Source organism: Prionailurus bengalensis, chromosome B1, assembly GCF_016509475.1.
Source record: "Prionailurus bengalensis isolate Pbe53 chromosome B1, Fcat_Pben_1.1_paternal_pri, whole genome shotgun sequence".
NCBI lineage: Eukaryota > Metazoa > Chordata > Mammalia > Carnivora > Felidae > Prionailurus > Prionailurus bengalensis.
Genome location: NC_057344.1, coordinates 150,548,761 through 150,571,288, shown reverse-complemented (window position 1 = coordinate 150,571,288; position 22,528 = coordinate 150,548,761). Strand labels below are relative to the sequence as shown.

The 22,528-nt window shown below is 35.4% G+C and overlaps 1 protein-coding gene across 1 annotated transcript in view; it reads right to left on the bottom strand.

Annotated features, from left to right (window-relative positions):
• The window catches only part of LOC122469314 (transmembrane protease serine 11G-like), a 31,502-nt gene extending 21,448 nt beyond the window's left edge, over positions 1-10,054 (bottom strand). Inside the window, exons 1-5 of the mRNA XM_043556604.1 lie at positions 10,002-10,054; positions 7,642-7,763; positions 5,660-5,778; positions 2,327-2,394; positions 1,530-1,690 (exon numbers count right to left, since the gene is read on the bottom strand). Of these exons, the coding sequence (XP_043412539.1) occupies positions 1,530-1,690; positions 2,327-2,394; positions 5,660-5,778; positions 7,642-7,763; positions 10,002-10,054 (523 nt within the window). The remainder of the gene's footprint in view (positions 1-1,529; positions 1,691-2,326; positions 2,395-5,659; positions 5,779-7,641; positions 7,764-10,001) is intronic.
• Positions 10,055-22,528: the final 12,474 nt, after the last annotated feature.

The following is a 22,528-nucleotide window of genomic DNA, read 5'->3' as shown; positions in this document are numbered from 1 at the left end:
TAGAACATTTTACAAATACCAACGTCCTGCCCTGTGCTGAGTTCTGTGCTAATCTTGGGTATGTGGTTGTAACTACAGAAGACACATTTCTAATATTCAAGAATGTCAGTCTTTTGCAAAGATAGATGAAATAAAATATGTGCAAATTAATTTCTAAGCACCCTCGGTAAACACAGAAGTCTCAGGATCAATGATGAATCTGAGAAGAGTTTTGCATGGGAATGAGGATTTTCTTAAAAGTAACTTGCTTTGATAGGCAACTGAAGATCTGGTGATGGATGGTTCACCAGGAGATCCCTGAATAGACCAATCCCCATCCTGATCCAGCAACACTGCGAAGGACCTAAGTGCCCTAACACCACAAAGTGGGGGTCGGGGTGGGCAGATAGATCCAGAAATGATGGAATTTAAATTTCTAACATTTGGCTTCATGGGAGCTCAAGATTAAGTCACATTTTTTAAAAAGTCAAAATTTCACATGTACCTATATCCTTAACAAAATGTTTTCTTCAGGAAGTCTTGTCTCTGCTATCTAAAGCCCAGTACATTGGATTCAGTCTACTCTGTTCTAGGTGCATGATAAACAGAACTGAATGTTGGCCATTACTCACAGAGACTCAAAGTTCTTCAAGCTATTTTTTTTCTTTCTGACTTTTGCCAAACCAAATGCAAGTTTCTCTTCTGTTAGTTTATTATAATGTATCTGCTCTAGTGCTCTGGAACAGTTTGGCGGGGGGGGGGGGGGGGGGGGGATACCAAGGGAATACTTGTTAGTAACTTAATTATCTGTCAGCCTTAGAGTCTCGTATCATAGCTTACATAAGTTCTTATAAATATGACAACTTCAAAGTTAATATATATGAGGCTAACAATAGCCTTGGAATTATGATGAGCTTTGTTTAGTCTCATACCCCAAACATTTATCACCTAGTTCCTTATGCCTGTGTTGCAAATGATATGGTGCCTTTATGCCAGAGGCAGGTATCATCAGGGCCTGACATTTTTCTTATTCTGTTTCCTCTATGGCCCTAGGCCAGTCCTATCCTGCATGCTATAGGAAGGCTTATTGTAGTGCCAGAAAAAGAGCCAGGTCTCCTTTCACAGGAGCCCAAATTATGTTTGTGTTCCACATATCATGATTTCTGTGTTCATACCACTCTTACATTCTGGATTCAGATTGAAGAAAATATTGCAACAGAAAGAGCCAGGCACTATAGATTACTATATCAGTAGCAGAATGTAGGTTTTTATCTCATACATTCTTAATTAATTCAAACAATTCCACCAAGAACTTTAAAAAAATTATATTTGGGTTATAGTATAATTTATGTTTCATAATTATTTCTATACTAACCAAAGGAAGATAATATTTGGTGTCGATTGTGCGGGGATTTGTTTATTATTAAGTAAAGGAGAGATTTAAAAATGAAAAGTGGTTTCATTTTATGGTAAAATAAACTTTTCTCTGTAGTTGAGAATATTGCTAAAATGATAAACTCTAACAAGGGAAGGAAAATGATATTTCTTGCCTCTAAGATGAGGTAATGAAGTATCTGTCTTCAAGAAGCTGTCATTTAATATCAGCTTCTGATGCAAAATGTTGCCAGCTTGCCTTTTTATTGTGTCTGCATTGTTAGAAACAAACTGAAATTTAAGCAATACATCTGTTTTCAAACCATCATTACTTGACCTGAAAAAGAAAAACACCACAATGAGTGAAGTCATAGCAATAATTGTGATTATTTTATACCTTAGTATTTAAATATTAGTTATATCTTCAAGAAAATCAACATAAATATTTTATGTATTTTATTCTCATGGATTTTTCCTCCTTCCTGTGTCATATAGGTGTTAATACCTGAATTATTCCCTCCTTGTGTAACTTGATCATATTCAGAGAAAGCTGAGTATCTGAGAGTTCTACATTTTTTTTTTCTGGAAAAATACATCAAAAAACACTTGTTAAATCCATCAACTTTGTGTATGTTTTCTTGATTTTTAAAAATTCACAATATCTATTTATTGTTAAAAAATAAAGCAAGCAAAACTGAGAAGAGTATTTAAGGATTGTAAGTATCTTTAACTAAAATGCAAGTTTTTAAGAGGACAACCAGTAGAATATATTGTATCAATACCCAAACTAAGAAATTCTCTCCCTATAGGTACTCTATACAGAAAGAATAACAATTAAATGTAATAATATTAAAAAATTTGTGCTCTTGTTAAGTCTGAGATTTTTCGATCCTGTCCACAAATGGAACAATTGAAAAATAACTAAATAATACAAATTGTCTTTTCATTATAAAAATTAATTAGTTGTGATTACCTGAGAGTGACAACATGAGACTTGATGTAATAATGATTTAAACTGGATCTTCGAAATATCTGATCTATCTGAAAAAAGAAAAAACAACAGTAAAGAACTTTTAAAATATGAATTCACACATTTCAATATATCACAAAAATGCCTGTGTAAAATCTGCAGTTATAGCACTTACTTCTAAGTTTGCAACTATCCTCAGAAAGCTCATTTGGGCACAATCCTGGTGTCATAAAGGTCATCCTTATAAGTGGATGCTGATTTTTGAACAATTTGTCACATGATCAAGGATGGCTGATATAAAGGGTTGAATTAAGCTAGATATTTCAGTAGCCAATATAAAATATATAGGGATGGAGGTGCTGAGACTGAATTTCTTTGAAAATTTGATGTGTATAGTCATTATCATTAAAGCTCAGCTATCGTCATTGATTGAAGAATCAGTTTTGTAGGCTTTAGTGAAATTTTTAGGCCATGTTTTGATCCTGTGGCAAAGGGAGGAGAGGTGCAGAATATGTATTTATCAGGTACTTCCTAAAAAAATATATTCATCAAGAAAAAATGCATGAAATAATTACTTAGAAAAGACAAGACTACATATGCCATTTGTATGTCATTTTAGACTTTTCTCTGTGGGATAATTTCTCTGTACTATAAATTCCTAGAATAAATTATTTCTTACTAAAACCACGGCTTATTAAAGAATCTATGCTTTTACAAACCTGTTTATTATCATTAACTTGTCAAGTTGGCTTCTTGAAAAAAAGACTGACCATATGCCAAACCTTAAGTGAACTTGAGTCTCAATAATCAGTTTCCCAAATCAAAGGTGAAGAGCTGCAAATATTGAAACTGGGTCTGTGTTGAACAAATGCTTTTCATGCAGTTAATTTATCAGTTCTTTTCTGGTGAAGTGCCATGCCATATCATATTGGATGGATTAGTGAGCATGTTTATTGAGAAATCAATAGCAAAAAAATGAATGACCATGTGTCTTCCTACTAACTGATTATAAAGGGAAAATTGGTTTTTAAGGAAATATTTTTATAGCATACATACATTTATAGCATACATACATTTGGGTTTTTTTTTTTTTTTAATTTTTTTTTTCAACATTTATTTTTGGGACAGAGAGAGACAGAGCATGAACGGGGGAGGGGCAGAGAGAGAGGGAGACAGAATCGGAAATAGGCTCCAGGCTCTGAGCCATCAGCCCAGAGCCCGACGCGGGGCTCGAACTCACAGACCGCGAGATCGTGACCTGGCTGAAGTCGGACGCTTAACCGACTGCGCCACCCAGGCGCCCCTACATACATTTGGTTTTTAAGGAAATATTTTTATAGCATACATACATTATTTGAGAAAACAAATACATATTCATTGTAAAAAGTTATAAAAAGCAAGCAATACAGCAAAAAGCATTAAAATAATTTCTAAGTCACCATATAGAGAACCTGCTATTTGTATTTTTGGTTATGTACTTCCAGATTTTCTATATACATTAATATGTCTTTATATATGATACTTGCATATCTTATATATAATCATAAATTTTCTGCTTGCCTCCTTCCATTCTCTTTACAATTTCATTATTTTTTCTTGTTTCTTTTGAAATCACTGCTTTGTGAACCATGTATTACCCATGGTAATTGAGCATATAAACAATTTAGATTATTGAACTCCACAAAAAGTTTCTAAAATTCATTTTAGTCACTGGTTTTAATAATTTATTTTAGGAAAATATTTCCTAGAACTATAACTCATAGTCTAAATCAGGGGTCAGCAAATTACAGCCTGTAGGAAAAATCTAGACAACCATCTAAGAATGGTCTTCCCATTTTTTGAATAGTTGAAAAAAATCAGAAGAAGAATATTTTGTGACATCTAACAATTTAACAAAATTCCACTTTAAGTGTCCATAAAGAAGTATTACTGGACCATAGCCATACTTATTTGTCGTATTATCTTATGGCTGCTTTTGCACTCCAGTGACAGATTTGAATAGTTTCCAAGAGACCACATAACCTGCAAAACTGAAAATATTTACTATCTGGTAACTTACAGAAAAAAATTGCCAACTTCTGGTCTAAATTACTGTACTTCCCTTAATTATGTTGTCTCCATTAATACTCTAGAGGAGAGGGCCAATTCTAGTGCGTTACTTACTAGTCATCTCCTTGAAGTGTATTTTTATAGTCCTACCACACGACAGGCACTGTTATAGGCACCAGAAATATAAGAATTAGTAGACTTAGTCCCTCACAAATTCAGAAGGACAAAGCCATACAAAATAATAATGCTGTAACAAGGTGGTAAGCGCTTTAGCAGAGGCGTATAAAAAGTTCTGTGAGAGCACAGGAAACAGATGCTAACATTTATTTGGACGTAACTTTTCATACTTTTTATTCACAACATAAACCAGTCTTCAGAATAACTGAGGGAGGTAGGTGAAATTATTCCTGTTTTGTAGTTAAAACTTTGACGGGTCAAGGAGCTTTATCAAAGCTGATAGGCTGTCAAAAATTAAAATTTGGATATGAATATGGATGTCCTGACTTCAATGCTTAGACTGTAATTTAATATTTTGCTTCCTATAACAAAATATACCCTGCCCTGATTATTTTTTCTTAATCAAAATTTCCTTATGATGTGTTTTTGGAAAGACATGTCAATCCCACTCAGTTGTAACCTTCAACTCATTTCATCAGTTTTTACTTTTGGTTGAGGCAATGAAGAAAGAAATATGTCTAAAGCTGGCAAAATGATCTATCATCTTTGATCAATGCTAGACACAATAGAAGCTGTGTACACAACTGAAGTCTTCAGTGGAAGAACTGGTCTGTATGTTTCTGTGGTGTATTTTCAGGAATAAATGTTTAGTATAACTTGCCTGGTGGGAAATGTACGAGGCTCATAAATACATTAGGTGGTTAAAAATTGATACATGGTAATGTTTGTGTCTGAATGATTGAGTTATGTTTCCAGATAACTCTAATAATTTCATTTTTTATGTTTGAGCTATTTAATTTTTCTGTTGGGCTTCTATTATTTAGTCTTTGATGCAATTATTCTTTGTCCACGATATTTTTCCAATTTTCCTGTGAAAATGTCGGTTAGAGTTGCCAGAGTTAGCAAACAAAAATGTGGTTACATTTCAATTTAAGGTATAGGCATGTTTAAAATATTGAATGAAATATATTTTCAGGAGGATATGAAATTAAAATTTAACTGAGCATTCTGTATTTTATCTGGCAATCCCAGTATAGGTTCAATCATCTCTTAACTTTATTTTAACCTTCTTCACAATAGTATTATTGGTAGAAATGATGCCAGACTTACCTCATTATTGACTTTTTGTTTCAGGTCTGTTCTAATTTTTGAGTGCTCAACTGAAAATTCAGGATTATATTCAATACTGGGGATCTGGAAGGAGGTTTGGTAATAGTAATATTTCTGATCTGGAAGGGAGAACAAAAATGGACGTTTTTGCTTTAGTTCATTGAGTTGTATAAATATCAGAAGTAGAGGGGATAACATAGAAAAAAATCCTGTATCTGATGCACTATTGGGAATTAAAAATTCAATAGCTGTGGCCAAAACCTCTCTCTAACCTTTTCTTTTCTTTCTCTTTTTTTTTTGAAGTAAAATTGGCATATAATATTATATTAGTTTCAGGTGTACAAGATGATAATTTGATATTTGTATAAACTCCAAAGTGATCACCACAATGTCTTGTTATCGTCTGTCACCATAAAATTGACCCCCTTCACCCTTTTGGCCCATCCCCAACTTCCCCTCTGATAACTTCTTCCTCTCTAGTAACCACTAATCTGTATTATGTATTTATGAGTTTTGTTTTGTGTATTTGGCTTGCTTTTATAGACTGCCCATAAAAGTGAAATCATATAGTATTTATCTTTCTTTGTTTGACTTATTTCACTTAGTATAATGCCCTCAAGGTCCGTCCATATTGTCTCAAATAGCAAGAATTCCTTCTTTTTTATGGCTGAGTAGTAATCCATAGTGTGTGTGTGTGTGTGTGTGTGTGTGTGTGTGTGTGTGTATCTGTATCTATATAATCACATCTTCTTTATTCATCCATAAATAGACACTAAAGTTTTTTGTGGATTTTGGCTACTGTAAATAATTCAGCAGTGAACTTGGGGGTGCATATATCTTTTTGAATTAATGTTTTTGTTTTTTTCAGATAAATTCCCAGAAGCAGATTAGCTGATTCATATGGTAAATCTATTCTTAATTTTTTGAGGAACTTTCATACTGTCTTCCATAGTGGCTATACCGATTTACACTCTATCAGTGTATGTGGTTTCCCTTTTTCCAAATCTTTGCCAATACTTGTTATTTTATGTCTTTTTATTTTTTTAAATTTATTTTATTAATTTTTGAGAGAGGGTGCAAACAGGGAGGGGCAGAAGGAGAGGGAGAGAGAATCTTAAGCAGGTTCAATGCCCAACACGGAGCCAGACGCAGGGCTCATCTCACGACCGTGAGATCATGACCTGAGCCAGAATCAAGAGTCAGATGCTTAACTGACTGAGCCCCCTGGTTACCCCTATTTTTTGTCATTTTTATAATAGTCATGCTAGAGGTGTGAGGTGCTATCATGGTTTTGATTGCATTTCCCTCATGATTAGTGATGTTGAGTACCTTTTCATGTGCCTGTTAGCTATGTGTATGTCTTCTTTGGAAAAATGTCTATTCAGGTCTTCTGCCCATTCTTAAATTGGATTGTTTGGCTTCCTGTTTTCGAGTTATTTGAGTTCTTTATATATTTTGGATATTACCCCTTATTGTACATATGAGTTGCAAGTATTTCTAACCTATTTTTAAGATCACACATTCTCAGAGTTATGTGGTTGTCAATTGTTTCATAATAAAATTATTACCTGTTAGTAATAATTCATACATTTAAGCTGTTAATTAGATAATGACAGAATATAATATATCCTCATAAGTTAACCTTGAAGTCAGAATTGCTACTAAAATAAATTTTACCCTCAGTACATTAAATATTATTAAGCAATATAATAATATGTATTGCATTGTTCAAGAGATAATATTATATGAACCAGTTCAAATTTTAAATGCTAGAAATAATTTTTATACATAAAGGATAATCATTTCCCAAATGTAGATAAGTTTATGCAAATTAATACTGCTTCATACGAAGTATGCATAGATTTATGAAAATTATTGTTGCAATTAAAATTGCACTCTATAATATTAGAAAATATTAGGCTTTGAAATAAATTGAGTGGCTCTTGAAATTTTCAAAATAATACAATGAGGTATATTCTTACCAAATGCCAAAAAATACACAAGGAGACCGATGATTATTGATAGAACCAACACAACAGCTGTGACAATAAGGGCAGTCATCCATGGTTTCAGTGAACTTGTCCTTCTACCCAGTGTTGCTGGCCTTTTGAGAGAGAGTTGTATATTAAAGTCAAATAGAACTTAAGTACTAAAATCTTAGTTTTTCATAGTTTTGATATAGAATTTTTTTCTCTAGAATTCATGGTTAGCTCATATTACATTTAGTACATTAAATATATTGTTCTATAAAAAATCGGAAAAAATACTAAAATACTGTTAATGAAAAATATAACTGATTGACATTTGACTTTATATTTTGATTTTAGAAAGTCAGAATTTTACTGCAATTGACTACTGTTTCATATACTTCCTGGCCCATCACGCTAGATTTTCTGAAATATGTTTTTCTTTGTTAAATGAACTAAAAACATATTTCACTCATGTGGTTCACATCCAAAAAGCCTCAAATAATGAGAGCATCTGGGTCACTCTTCTCATTCTAGCATAAACCCAGCAGAGGCTCAAAGTGATTACTAAAGGCTCAAAGTTGGATACAATCAATGATATGGTAATAGCAATGTAATGGGACAGATGGTAGCTATACTTGTGGTGAACATAGCAAAATGTATAAACTTGTCAAATTACTAAGTCATATACCTGAAACTAATATAGCACTGTGTGTCAATAATACTCAAATAAATAATAATAATAATAATAATAATAATAATAAAACCTTAAAGTTGGGTGTTGGGGGAACTGGAATTAGGACTTTGGCTTTGGGGGCTTTTTTCAGACCTCTGTACTTAATCCCATAATCCTGATTTATATGACAAGTAACCTGTAACGCATATGAAGAATATCTAGAATAGGACAGGTTGAAGAAAAACAATAGAGCTATAAGGAAGAAATAATAGGTAGATCAAAAAGAGATCATCAATATAATGAACAAATAAATAATTATAGCTCAGGACTTTGGACCCGGGAACTTCATGGTGTGAGAACCACTGGTTTGATGAATATCTATTTCATAGGGCTTTAAGATTTCAGACCTGTGATTTTTAATAGATGATATTGGATAAAAAAGGCCATATTTACTTGAGTAAATAATCAATTTAAACAAAAATATTAAGACAATAATAGTACCAGTAGTATGCAAATATGGCAAAAAGCATGAAAGTGGTATGCAAATGACTGATATTTCGGAAAAACAGTGTGGAGGCAGGGGGATGTGACAAAGTTCTGTCCCTATCCCAGAGCCAGGGCCCAAAATCTAAAGGCTAAATCTGGATAATTACAGAATTGAGACAGTCTGGAATAAAATTGGCATGGCTTGTCCAGGAGCATCTGATTCATGGGAGAACTAGGCAGGAATATGTCTCTGAAGGTTAAAGGTACCGGTTCTTGTTCTGTTAAAATTACACATGTAAAAGCAGAAGAAAGAATTACCTTCCCTGGATCAGTGGATGGTTGTGGTAAAGTGGAAAGTAGATCAGCACTAAATAATTGAAGATATCACCTTGGGGTACCTTTTGGCATCAACAATCTGGAAAAAGTGGGGATATTTCTGTATCCTTGTATCTTCACAAAGAAGTTAGAGGCAGTTTCCTCACCCAAGAACCATCAACTTGAGCTCTAATAAGTATCTCAGGTAGCACTGGTTCTGAGTTTTGTTGTGTTTCTGGAAGGAGCTAAAGTTACTCTGGCTTGCCACTCTTTCTTTGGTTGGTAGCAAGACAAGAGTATTAAAATCTACAAACATCTGGGGCGCCTGGGTGGCTCAGTCGGTTAAGTGTCTGACTTCAGTTCAGGTCACGATCTTGCGGTCCATGAGTTTGAGCCCCACGTCAGGCTCTGGGCTGATGGCTCAGAGCCTGGAGCCTGCTTCCGATTCTGTGTCTCCCTCTCTCTCTGCCCCTCCCCCGTTCATGCTCTGTCTCCTTGTCTCAAAAATAAATAAATGTTAAAAAAAAATTTTTAAAAAATCTACAAACATCTGAGGTATCTTTAGAAGAGCTGGGCAAGGAAAGAGCTGATGAAAATATTCACTGCCTTTATTTTTTTTTTTAAATTTTTTTTTTCAACGTTTATTTATTTTTGGGACAGAGAGAGACAGAGCATGAACAGGGGAGGGGCAGAGAGAGAGAGGGACACAAGATCGGAAACAGGCTCCAGGCTCTGAGCCATCAGCCCAGAGCCCGACGCGGGGCTCGAACTCACGGACCGTGAGATCGTGACCTGGCTGAAGTCGGACGCTTAACCGACTGCGCCACCCAGGCGCCCCCACTGCCTTTATTAATAGAAGACCATGGGCAATCATGAATCTCATTCAGTTAACATTTACCAAGTTTCTTCGTGTGCCACTTTCTGCTTGGGATTCAAAAGTGAATAAGCCATAGTCTCATCTTCAAGAATGTGTAACCTAGCAACACATTAAGTAACTGCTAAAATACAAGAGATAAATACCATAATGGAATTATGTCCAATAAGCAATGAGAGATGAGTGTATACAAATGGTTTTGCCTTAGAGAACTTATCCTTTGAACAGGGTCTTGGAGGCTGAGGAGGAGGAACTGGTTAGAATGATGTCTACCACAGGCAGAGGGAACAATATAAACAAAGACAAGGATTTCTCAAGGATATACATGAGAAAGTAGAATTTATGAATGAGAATATAGATATACCTAATTAATGGATGTATTAATGCATGTATTCATTAGTTCACTCAGTGAATATTTATTGAGCATTGTCATGTACAAAACAGGGGAATATAATGAAGATTATTCAATAGATCTTCCTCTCAAGGAACTTATGGTCTTATAGGGAAGGATGGCATTGTACCAAATTGCTCCTAGAGCTGTAGAGTATTTCTAAGACAATTTCAGAGAAGGACTAATGATTTCTCTTTGGAGGAAACAGTGGTTGAAAAATAATTTTTATTTATTTATTTATTTTAACCATGATAATTTTTTAAAGCTTGAAAATGCTGGACCCATCTTTCCTCTCCTCTGAGTCAGATATGGAAAACCATTCATAAGGAGGCAATTTAGTTTCAAAACAAAATTCTCTTTGAACTGTTTTACTTCTAACACCAGAAACATCACTAAGAATGAATTATAGTCTTACATACGGGTCATATTGAAAAAATGTGTGGGTACATTTTCTTTGTTTTTTTATTTAGAATTTTTTTTAACATTTATTCATTTTTGAGAGACAGAGACAGAGCATGAGTGGAGTGGGGGGGGGGGGGTGCAGAGAGAAGGAGACACAGAATCCAAAGCAGGCTCCAAGCTGTCAGCACAGAGCCCGACACAGGGCTCGAACCCACAAACTGTGAGATCATGATCTGAGTGGAAGTCAGACGCTTAACTGACTGAGCCACTCAGGCACTCTGAGTACATTTTGTTAATTATGTAGACATGCCCTAAAATGTATTCTTAAATGTTTTTTTAAAAAATAAAATAATTTTTCTTCCTGATTTTGTTCAGTACTAATCTAATTTTAACTTAAAAATTGATGAAATATCACTGGCTGTTCTAGATTGGTGGAGTTTGTACCTCATAGGTACTTGGCAAATATTTGTCTACTAAACAAAATTTTGTGTCATAAAAAAGCAGGCAGCCCTAAACTATTTGTGAAAAAAAAAACCCAAAAAAACAAGAAAACACTTTTTAGCAGAAAGTCTTGCAAGAGATTAATTTCTTCAAATATGGTAGGAGGAGAAATGATCTTAAGCATTTATGTGGGATAGAGCTACAATTATAAATTTTGCACTTAAAAATCTCTAAAGGACAATTCTTTCCTTCTCTTGCTTTCCTGGCTTCTCCTTCCCCCTAATCCTTCCAATTCAAAGAATTGAATTTTGGTCAGACTATCCCAGCCAGATGACTAAACAGATTCAGTGTAGTGTAGGAAAATCCAGCCTTAGAGAAACCTTTGACATTCAAACAAACAAAAACACTTAAAGTGACCTCACCTTTGAAGTGTTTATGCCAAAGCAAAGATGAGCAGTGACAAAAGTTACTCATTCAACAGGTCAATCACAAAAAGTCAAAGCATTTTTGATCCCTCCCCTCCCTTTGGTTACATTCTGAGTGGCTCATTATCCAGACTGTCTCATGGGGAGGTATTTCTTAACCAAAGCTCAACAGAAGGGAATGAACTCTCCTTGCTCTTATCAGTGTCAGCCATTTTCTTTCAATGTAACAATTTTTTACCAAGGTACATATTCAGGTCCTTCATCTACTGTTTTCCTGGAGCTTTTAAACATTTTATATAACCATAATATTGTCCCTCAGTGATTCAAAGATGAGAGATAAAGGGTTTTCTTTCTGCCACAGCCATGGCCACATGACTTGAAGGGTTCATGGTCTCTGAAAGAGGTTATTCATTGTAGTTAAGGATGTGGGCTCTGCAGCCGGCCTACCTGATTTCTTATCCTGGCTCCTCCTCTGTGGGACCTTGGGCAGTCCTTCAACCTCTTTGTGCCTCAGGTTCCCTTTACCAAATGCAGGTAATGATACCTATCTTGTGAGATTATTGCAAGGATTAAGTGAGTTAATATACCTAAAGCACTTAGGATAGTAACTAAAACCTAGTGAAGACTTAGGAGTTTTGATTATTTTATTATTTTTATTATCAAAAGCAGCAGACAAAGGATATCAAGCAGATATCCTTGTACATAGATGAGATGGGGTGAACTGGTAGAAAATATGTGCTGGATGGTAGATGTGCCCCTCATGAAGGAAAGAGGTGAGAATTGGTGCCCAGGACCTTGGAATCTGAATGACAACACTGGCCAGAAACTATGCAGAGACTGGGAAGCCCCTTAGGAGCCTAGAAAAGCCCTGATGATCTCCAGGGAGAGTTCCAGCAGATAAGAGTCTAAGCTTGAGATAAGGGGGGCTACCAGAGCCTTCAAGAGTAATCCCTAGTTTCAGAAGTGGGCATTATCAGATGAACACATTTTGGAGAATCCATAAGGGGAAGAATTACAATAATGGATATGAGAAAATTTCAGACAAGATAATTGAATCACCTGGCTGGGGTTTTAACCCATTGCCTAGGGAAGACAGAACAGTTCTGGAAGAAAGTTGTTGTTGTGTAAGTATCAGGAGGTGATGGTGTTATTATCATAGTAACAGTGGCTGAGCAGTGATGATGATGATTTTAATTGTACCACCAGATATGATGAGACTTGCATAAAATCTGTGATGTGAGTAGAAATACTACAAGTTGTGAAAAAGATTAAATGGAAAGATTTGAGCTTTCGTTTATCTTTCGTGTTCTGACAAGCTGTGTGTCTTGTTTCTATAACTCCACATTATGCAAATAAGGTAGACATAATGTCTCATAAGTGAAAAGTTGACTAATGTCATAATTAACTGGTATTTTAGCTGATAAGAGTTCAGAAGGGGATAATTAAGTTCTGTTCATGAATGCAAATTTGCATGAAGTTCTATAAGAAGCTGTTTCTTGAAGGAAATTTTAATTTTTTTAAGTTTATTTGAATTGAGAGAGTGTGTGTGTAAAAGTGAGTGTGTGTGTGTACATGTGTGCGTACACATGCGAGTCGGGTAGGGGCAGAGAGGCAGGGAGAGACACTTCCAAGCAGGCTCCACACTGACAGAGTGCAGAGCCCAACGTGGAAGTCAAACTCACAAACCATGAGACCATGACCTGAGCTGAAATCAAGAGTAAGATGCTTATCAGGCTGAGACACTCAGGTGTCCCCCTTGAAAGAAAATTTAGAGTATTGAGGCAATTAAAACCTGATGAGGACCAAAAAGTTGCATAGGCCATTGGCTTATTGGGTTATTGAAGAGAAGGTGATTGGCCAGAGAAGTACCACACTACTTTGGCCAACACTGGTTCAGTTTTGTTGGTACATTTTCTTGCTCTTATTAATATTTTCAAGTAAGCATCATTTATCCTTAATCATCTCTCTTCCTACTGCTGTTTAATGACAAATTTTGACCTCCTCAAGAAGGCAGGGATTGTTTTGAACATTGAAGCATGCACAGATGTATTAGCTACAAATATTTTCTAATGAACAAGTTCTACTGTCACTGTATCTAACCACAGGGAAATATTTATTTCTAAAAATTAAATTTGAAATGTGAAAAGAAAATGAGGTAAAGCCTTTCTTTACTCAGAAAGAACTATTGAAAGAAAGGTTTGTTATTGCTAGAGAAGTCACATGAGTGCCAAAAGGGGAGAGTAATGATAGGTAGCTTTAGTGACAGCTTTAGTGAATAACTGTCAGGAGTTTTTACATTTAATCAAAACACACTTTGAGCTGCCAGAGCCTTTTGATGTCTTCCTTCCTTCCTTTATTTCTTTAGCAACTTTATTGAGATACAAATCACATACCATACGGTTTACTTATGTAAAGTGTAGAATTCAATGGTTTTCATTATATTCACAAAATTAACTATCACCACAATCAATTTTCAAACCTTGTATTACCCCAAACAGAGACTCTGTACCCATTAGCAGTCCCTCTCTATTTTTTCCTAACTCCCTGACTTTAGGCAATGACTAATCTACTTTCTGTCTCTATTGTTTTGTTTATCCCGGACATTTCATATAAACAGAATCAATCATATAACAAATGTCTTTTGTATTTGTCTTCTTTTGCCTAGCATAATATTTTCAAAAGCTATCAATGTGATGGTATGTATCATTTCCATACTGTTTTCCATAGTGGGAGGTAAGACTTCATTTGTTTTCTTGTGCCAAATAATATTCTATTTTATGGGTATGCTATATTTTATTTGTATATTCATCAGGTGATGGACATTTGGATTGTCCCTACTTTTTGGCTATTATGAATCATGCTTCTCTGAGCATTCATGTTCACATTTTTGTCTGGAAATGTGTTTTCATCTCTTTTGCATGCATAGCTAAGAGTGGAATTTCTCGGTCTTATGATAACTCTATGCTTAACATTTAGAGGAACTGCTAAACTTCCCCAAAGTGCCCACACCATTTTACATTCCTATCAAGAGTGTAAAAATGTTATAATTTCTTCACACCTTCACTAATCTTTTCTTTTTTCTCTTTGCTTCTCCATAGTGGTTTTTCTTTCCGTTTTCTTCCTTCTATTCATTTCTTTTGCTTTGTTCTTATTGTATCACCACCCTCTTTTTAGCTAAGTCTGTACATTTATTATTACACTCTTCCTTTACTTCCCTTTACTTTTTTAAATAACGTTTTTAAAAGACAAATATATGTGTTAATAAGATTATTCACAGTTTTCTAGATTACCCACTCTCTGAACCTTGAAATCATAGGACATCTCCCTCTGCACAACTGCTTCACATAGTCAGTCTACCTCTGAATTTTCCTTCCCATTTGTCCCCTTCTTTGCATGTCCTTAACATCATCATACTTCAGGCATTCAATGTGCCTCACCTGGACAAACACAGTAGCTATTAATAGATCTCTTCATGCCCAGATAATTTCCCCTCGAATACATTCTACAGTGTTGCTGCCAGAATTATCTTCCAATTATACACTTCTAATAATGTGATTCTGTCATTCAAAAACCCTTGAATATTTCTCATTGTGTTTGCTATAAGCTCTTTGGGTTAGTATTCATTCATTCGTTCAATCATTCATTGAGGATATATTTATAGAGATCCCACTATGTGCTAAAACTGATTCTGCTGCTGGAAAAACTGTGGCAAAGACCGATAAGTTATCTCCTTTTATGGAGCTCACAGGCTAGTGGAAAGAGGCTGAAAATAAGCCAAAGAATAAGTTTCATCTCATGAAAATAAAGCATATTAATGAATAGAGAGTGGATGCCTAACTGAGTAGTAAGGAGTTGTCCCTGCAGAGATGCCATTTCAGCTGAGAGGTGAATTGTGAAGAAACAGCTTCTAGAAACTTTACTTCTGAGTAAAGAACAACTAGGTGGCAGCAAGTTCCTAAAGCTAGAAAAAGAGTGTGAGCTTGTTGAGTTCTTGAAAGAAATCAGGCCAGGGTGCTGGATCATGATCGGTCCCAGAAAGAGTAGAAGAGGTTCAGCCAGAGGGACAAACAAGTATCAAGTCATGGGGCCCCTGAAGGCAATGCCAAAACACTGATAATTCAAAGTGTCATAGGAACCCACTGGACAACTTTAAATATAGGAAGAACATGATATAATTTAGATTTTTAAGAGTCTTTCATTTGGTGTATCTAGCTTAATTCTGGGTTTTTAGTGGATAGTACTTCTCTTCATGTGTGTTATTCTGTTTCTTACATTCACCCATTCCTGTTTTGCTCACAACACTTCCTCTGCCTAAAATATCCTCTCTTCCCCTGTATTTCTAACCTCCTCTTTTCACAGCTGCTGGTATTTCCATTTCTGGAAACCTTTCGATGTACTACTCCAATGCCTTCTCCCTCCTTTAAGGGCCAGTCCCTTTCACTGCGATCCTACTCCAGTTAGCAGCCACCTTGAAGTTTCCTCTACTGCATTGTTGCTATTTTGTTGGGTTGGTTGTGTTCTATTTCATGTTATGGTTATTTGTGTCACTTTGTCCTTCACCCTACCCCAGCTGTCCAGCAAGATATATGTTCTATATCTTGTTATTACCAATAACTTCAATTTCTCCACAATCTAAATTTTAATCAACCAGCTCTGCAACTACCACCACTCTTTTTTTTCCAGCTCATTACCTTAGTACCCTGACTTCACCCCCACTGGTACTTACAATACATGGATCCTACTATCTTTTCACTGTCTCCCATCACCCTCATGGTGACATTGCTCTCTTACTTGGCATAAATCCCATGGTCTCTAATTATACTCATTCCTGGCATACATCTTTCATCCTGTAATCTTCTGTCTGTCATAATCATCTAACAAAACTCCAACCCTGGTTAAATACAACTTTATACCTACTCTGTGTTTATACAAATATGGCTGGGAAAAAATACCCAATTTTGCTGATGAGTCTCATTGTAAATGCAGGAGCACTAACCTCAAGTTGGCCTCAGTGCTTCCTTGCCATAATACTCATTTAGTTATTCTTTCTTTCTCCCAGTGTGAGAAATAGATAATTATTCATACCTTGTCTTTTCAAATCTTCAATACCTCCTCCTTCATCCTCACCCTCAGCTAGTGGCTTTAAAACAATTTCAGTGAGGAAATAGAAATAATCAGAAGAAAGCATCCACCAACACATCTGCCACCCCTATTGTGCTTTTTTATCTCTTATTTCTGTGCCCATCTGTGTTCTCTGCCTTTCTTCTTGTTATAACAATACTGTTTAACACCGTGTTTGGCCCAAAGTGGGCAATAAATTCTGGTTTATTCATTGAACTGTTCTGTTCAAAACATTGTTCTGTTTTCTGCAGAGACAATGAAATTTAACTGAAGGGCATATGGGATAAGGAGTGAAAACATTGGGTTGTAGTCTTATCCCCCTACAATCTGAGAGAATCACTTTGAAAAGATGAAGTCAAGAATTAAGACAATTATCTAGATAATTTCTCCTAATTGCCCAGAGAGTTTTCTCAATATCCCACTCAGCTGTATAATCTGGTCTGTATGTGATCTGTCACATATTTGAAAGTTCTCTGTGTTGCTGTGGACTCATGAGGAAGAAAGAAGCTGACAGTAGCATATTTATTGGATTGTATCTTAATGCATGTATTGTGCACTATTATGGGTCAGGATTTTAATAAGATGTTTGAAGACAATACTGTGTTACAATATTTTACACATTTTTACATGATATTGCATCTCTTCTAGATAATTCTGCATGTATCACACAGTCTTCAACAGAAAACAAGCAATATTTCTCACATTACTTTTTTTTTTTTTAAAGAGATTGCTTTGGTCACAGCAGCCTTACCAGCTTTCTGAAGAGAGGTTGCATGTATGGGGTGGAAAGAGCCCAGGTCGTTTTCAGACAAAATGTCTTTGCTCTCACTAGTCACATGACCTTGCCTCATTTATTACAGCCTGAGTTTATTAATCTGGAAAATGCAGATGACCCCTACAGAGATATAAGAATGAAGAGCTAGTAAATTCTCACTTGATATTAGCTCTTGCTATCAGACTTGGATGAGGAAGACTGGTTGACCCTGCTGAACAAAATGGAATGGCTTAAAAAGTATAAAAAAAAAAAAAAGAAAGAATGAAAGAAGAGAAAAATATAAACACTCTGTTCTGACCAAGGCAGTCCAGCCACTGCGTAGAAGTCACACTCATTTGGGAGATTCCTGTCTATGTGATAACTGAGTGTACATACAGTTCTCTTGTCCCCAGTTTCCTATGACTCATCCTCACATTTCAGTGGCAAAATACCTGCCACAGGGTGACTGTATTACTTCAGTTAAATATAAATGGCATTTGTATATATATGATAAGCTATCTTAATTGTTGGGAGTTCTTTCTGTCTGTGTTTGATAAATTTGCACAGTGTAATCAGAGCCTCATGGGGGTGGTTCTAGAGAGTCTTAGGGCCCCTGAGAAGATAGGGAGTGGTCCTTTAGTCAAGGATGCCCCACCTTATTTCAAACAGGTTTGGGAGAGCGGAGGGTGAGGTAGAGGGTGGAAGGGTGAAGCACAGGTCACCCTAACAATAATAATAATTATAATAGCTTTAATTTATATAGCACTTTATAGTTTTTAAAGAGCTTTATCATACCCCGTAACACTTGATCTGCACCCCCATCCCATAACTTTGTAAAGTTCACATGGTATGATTTGCCTATTTTTCAATTGAGGCTATAAAGATTTACCCAAGAACATAAAAGTACTAACTATTGGAGCCCACCTAAGTTCCTCGTCCTCTACCTATGAACATTTTTCTCTGTGGAACACAGGTTCTAATCCAAAATTACGACAACAATGACCAGTGGGACATGTGAGAAAAATAGAAACCTGGGAAAAGGAAGGGAAATTTTGTTGAGCAGAACTTTATGAAAAAAAAGCAATTTCATTTTCAGCCCAAATCCAAGGATCTGGAAGAACAACACCAAGACTCAGAAAAATAGTACATGGCAGCACTTAAGAGCTTCTAGTATTTTGTGGAGTAACCAGGGCAACCAAAGTCTTACAGTGGAGGTGTTCAGTAGACCATGTGGGAGAGGCATGCCTTAGTCACATGTCTCACGACAGTGAGGTCACCGACTATCTGGGCTATGACCTTCAGGGAACCCAAAAAAGCAGTTGAGGACAGAAAATGATTTTTCCGTTGGAGGGAACTAAAATCCTTTGTGGAAGAGACTTAATTCGCTTATAAGTGGGACATTTATAAGCCATTCTATGGAGTCTATTCTCAGAAACCTAAGTAAGAATCTAAGTCAAAGAAGTATAACAACCCCTAGAAAATCACCTAGTCATTTGTTACACATGTGTGTCTGGCATAAGGGTCATGATCAAATAATTCCTAACACACTAAACTGTCTTCTAATTGGCACCTTCACTGGGTCCATTAGCAATGATAACCTTTCACATTTGTAATCTTTTGTAGTTTTCATGGTGTTTATCTGAAATATTGGTACAGCAATAAAAACAGGTCTTGTGTATGGTCCAAGGACACATTGCTATTAACTAGAGGAATTTTCATTTAGGTGTTCTGACTCCAAACCCAGTGTTTCTTCCCTGCTATTTGCTCTAAGCTGCTATTTATTTTGTAAGGGGAACATTTCAGTAATCTGGATTTTAATTTATTAGTTCTTCATGAAATAGAGATTATTTAGAGGACACAAGAATATTTTGCCAGAGAGTTGGTATTTGAGCTTGAATTGCAAAAATTATAGAAGATTCCATTTGATAAACTTGAAAGGACTGGAAAATTCAGTAGTTACAATCAAAGCAATATTTAGCCCTAGTAATTATAAAAAAGCATCAACCATGAAACTTAAAAATCAAAATTTCCCCTGCTGTGTTTATGATTTTATTTTTATGTATGCTGAAGTATATAAGTACCCTCTATAATAAACCCATAATGAGCATGTGTTTTAAAGAGTAGGGCTTCTAATTTGCATTTTCTTGAGGATTTCAATGTGGTCAAAGCTAAAACTTAACACCTATTACATTAACTAAATAAGGAGGCTTTCTGTTTTGTGAATCTAATGACCCCAGTCTACAATTGCCACTTCCCTATGTACATAAAATGTACTCATCTTCAAGAACTCACTCAAGTGCTGTGTTTGAAGTGTTCATATTCTGTCCTGCTTAAAATTCATTGTTCTTTTTTTGAATGATTTTCAAATTTTAGTTGCAATCATCACAATTTTTTTTTGCCATAAGCACTAATATCTCAAGGTAATTTCCTTACATTTTTAAATGAACTCATTTTTAATATAGCCAATCCCTAAGCAATAATATCCACCAAATGCTGAGTATGACATAGTAGCTTTATCTTCTCTATCATACATTAAAATAAATCCTACCTAAAGTCATTTCATTTGTCACCAGCAGTATGGGTACTGGTCTTACAGGTAATTTTGCTGAAGTGCATTGATTATACTTGTACTTAACATTTATTCAATTTTAAATTGTATTATATTCATTACTACTTATTGTTCTTCCAATCATCCCCTTACCAGAAATCAGGTTTCCTTTATTCCCCTACCATGTACCCAGTTACAAGTCTTGTCCTTGGTAGGAATTGAGTACATTCATTGTTATTGTTGAAATAAACTAACATTGAGCTCATCTTATTATTACTTAGATCTTTTGTTTGCATAAGAAATTTTCTCAGTATCCACTTACTATGACCCCTGTGTATGAGTCTGAAATTCTATGTGGTTTATTTACCAGAACTGAGGATTAAGTTTGCATTTTAACTCAGTAATATGCCAATATCTAGGAAATTTGGAAGGAGTTTTTTCTTAGATGGCTAATGAACTGGGAAACAGAAAAACTTTGCCGTGAATCTGTGAAATAAGATTAATTGCGGATGGACTGGGCAATAGTACTTTCAGACTACAAACTTCGCTTCCATAAGTCTATAAAATAAAATAATTATTGCACACTACTTATTCCTATAGGGACATTTAAAATATTGTACTATGCCAACACTGTAAAAAATAATAAATAAAAACCCCCCAAAATAAAAAATCCCCACTTTGTGTTTTACTGAAATGCCACACCAGGAGGAGAACTCTTCTTTTAAAAACTGCCTTGTTTGTATAAATTGTGTCTTTTTCACTGTTTTAAGTTATTTGATACCAAGCATTGATAAAAAGTTGATACCTTTGCTTGCAAAGTTCTTGGAGCTAACAGATTAGATAAATCAGTATCACATGATCTTAGTTTATTTTCATGTTTTGCTTTTGCATTTTTGCATGAGATATTCACTTCCTAAAAATGGCATGTAGACATCATCATAGGAAACACTAAATAATTTGACTACTCTTTTTTAAAGGAGAGGAAAGTGAATAATAGATCAAATCTTCTATTTATCAATTTTTCATAAATAAAAGGAAAGTCAAATGGCAAATTTTAAGTTATATGTTCCAAATATGAAAAGGAATAGGTAGGTTGGCTTACAAACATGAATTTAAAACATTCAATATGCATTAGCAGTTTTACTTTACCATTTAAAAATGATTATTAAGTTTATACTTATACCAGGTACTTCTGGTAACTGAGATTATGGCAGTGAACAATCCAGGTACTGTGTCAAATTCATTATTGTACTTTTAGCACATGGAATATGGTAGGTGGTCAATAATTTTCTTAATTGAAATAATAGGAAGAAAGGAAGACTCAGAGAGGAATCTTAACGCAGACTGACTAACATTTAAGATATGGGCAAAGAATGAAGTCTGAAAACCACAGAGGAAAATAAAGAGGAAAGTAAAGTGTGATATGATGATGAAAGAGGATATTCAAGGAAGGATTGATCCACAGTGCATACACTGTTGAGAAATCAAGTATGATAAAAATGTAGAAACCCATTGGGTTAAGCAGTAGTGAATCACTGGTGACTATGACAGGAAAAGGAACAGAGTAGTGGCATTATAAACAAAATGTCAGTGGATTTGAGGATAAATTGGGAGTGAGGAGACAGAAAGGCAGATGTAAACGTTTTCCCCCCATGAATTTGACTATGGATGGGGAGATAGTAAGTCATCAAGGCATATGGGTTGATGGAGGATTTTTTTCCCCTTGTGAATGGGACAGTTTTGAGTATGCTTACAATGGTGTTAACAAGCCAGAAGAGACCCTGACGTTGGGTGGATATTTGAAGGATCCTGGATTCTAAACTCTTAGGTTCCTACATATAAAATTGCTATTTGTGGAGGTCAAAAGTGTTCATGTATTGACCTTTTCATATGGCTTAACCTAGAATGAAGAATTTGGACACACTGTAGGCATCCAGTTAGAGTATGAATGGACGTAGGTAGGTTTGTTGGTTCAATGTCAGGAAGTTGAAGGAATTCTTTTCTAATTGATAAATCACATTCTCTGTTTGAAGTAGTAGACACATGAGAGGACAGGTGGTGAGAATTGGAAATCTGGAGAGGCTGGAGGAGGTGGAAATAGCAGTGGAAAATGGGAGTACAGACTAAGGGAATGTAGTAGGAATGCTGGAGAGAGCTGAATCCTAGATAAATTGGCACCTCTTATACATTTGTGAATTTTCTGGTCTGGGCAGGGGTGAGCCACTGTTCAGACAATTATATTCCCTAGAATTTATCCAGGTGTGAATGATGAAAGAAAAAAAGGACAATAGAATTTAGTGGATTTTGCCATCATTAAACAATTTATTGAAATGATAAATATAAGGATCACAAGCAAAACAAAAACGTGTGTGTATGTGCACACGCACGTGTGTGTGTTGGGGATGGCAACTAATAGGTATGAAGAATTCACAGATTAGAAGAGCCAATGAATAAAAAAAAAACCTTATG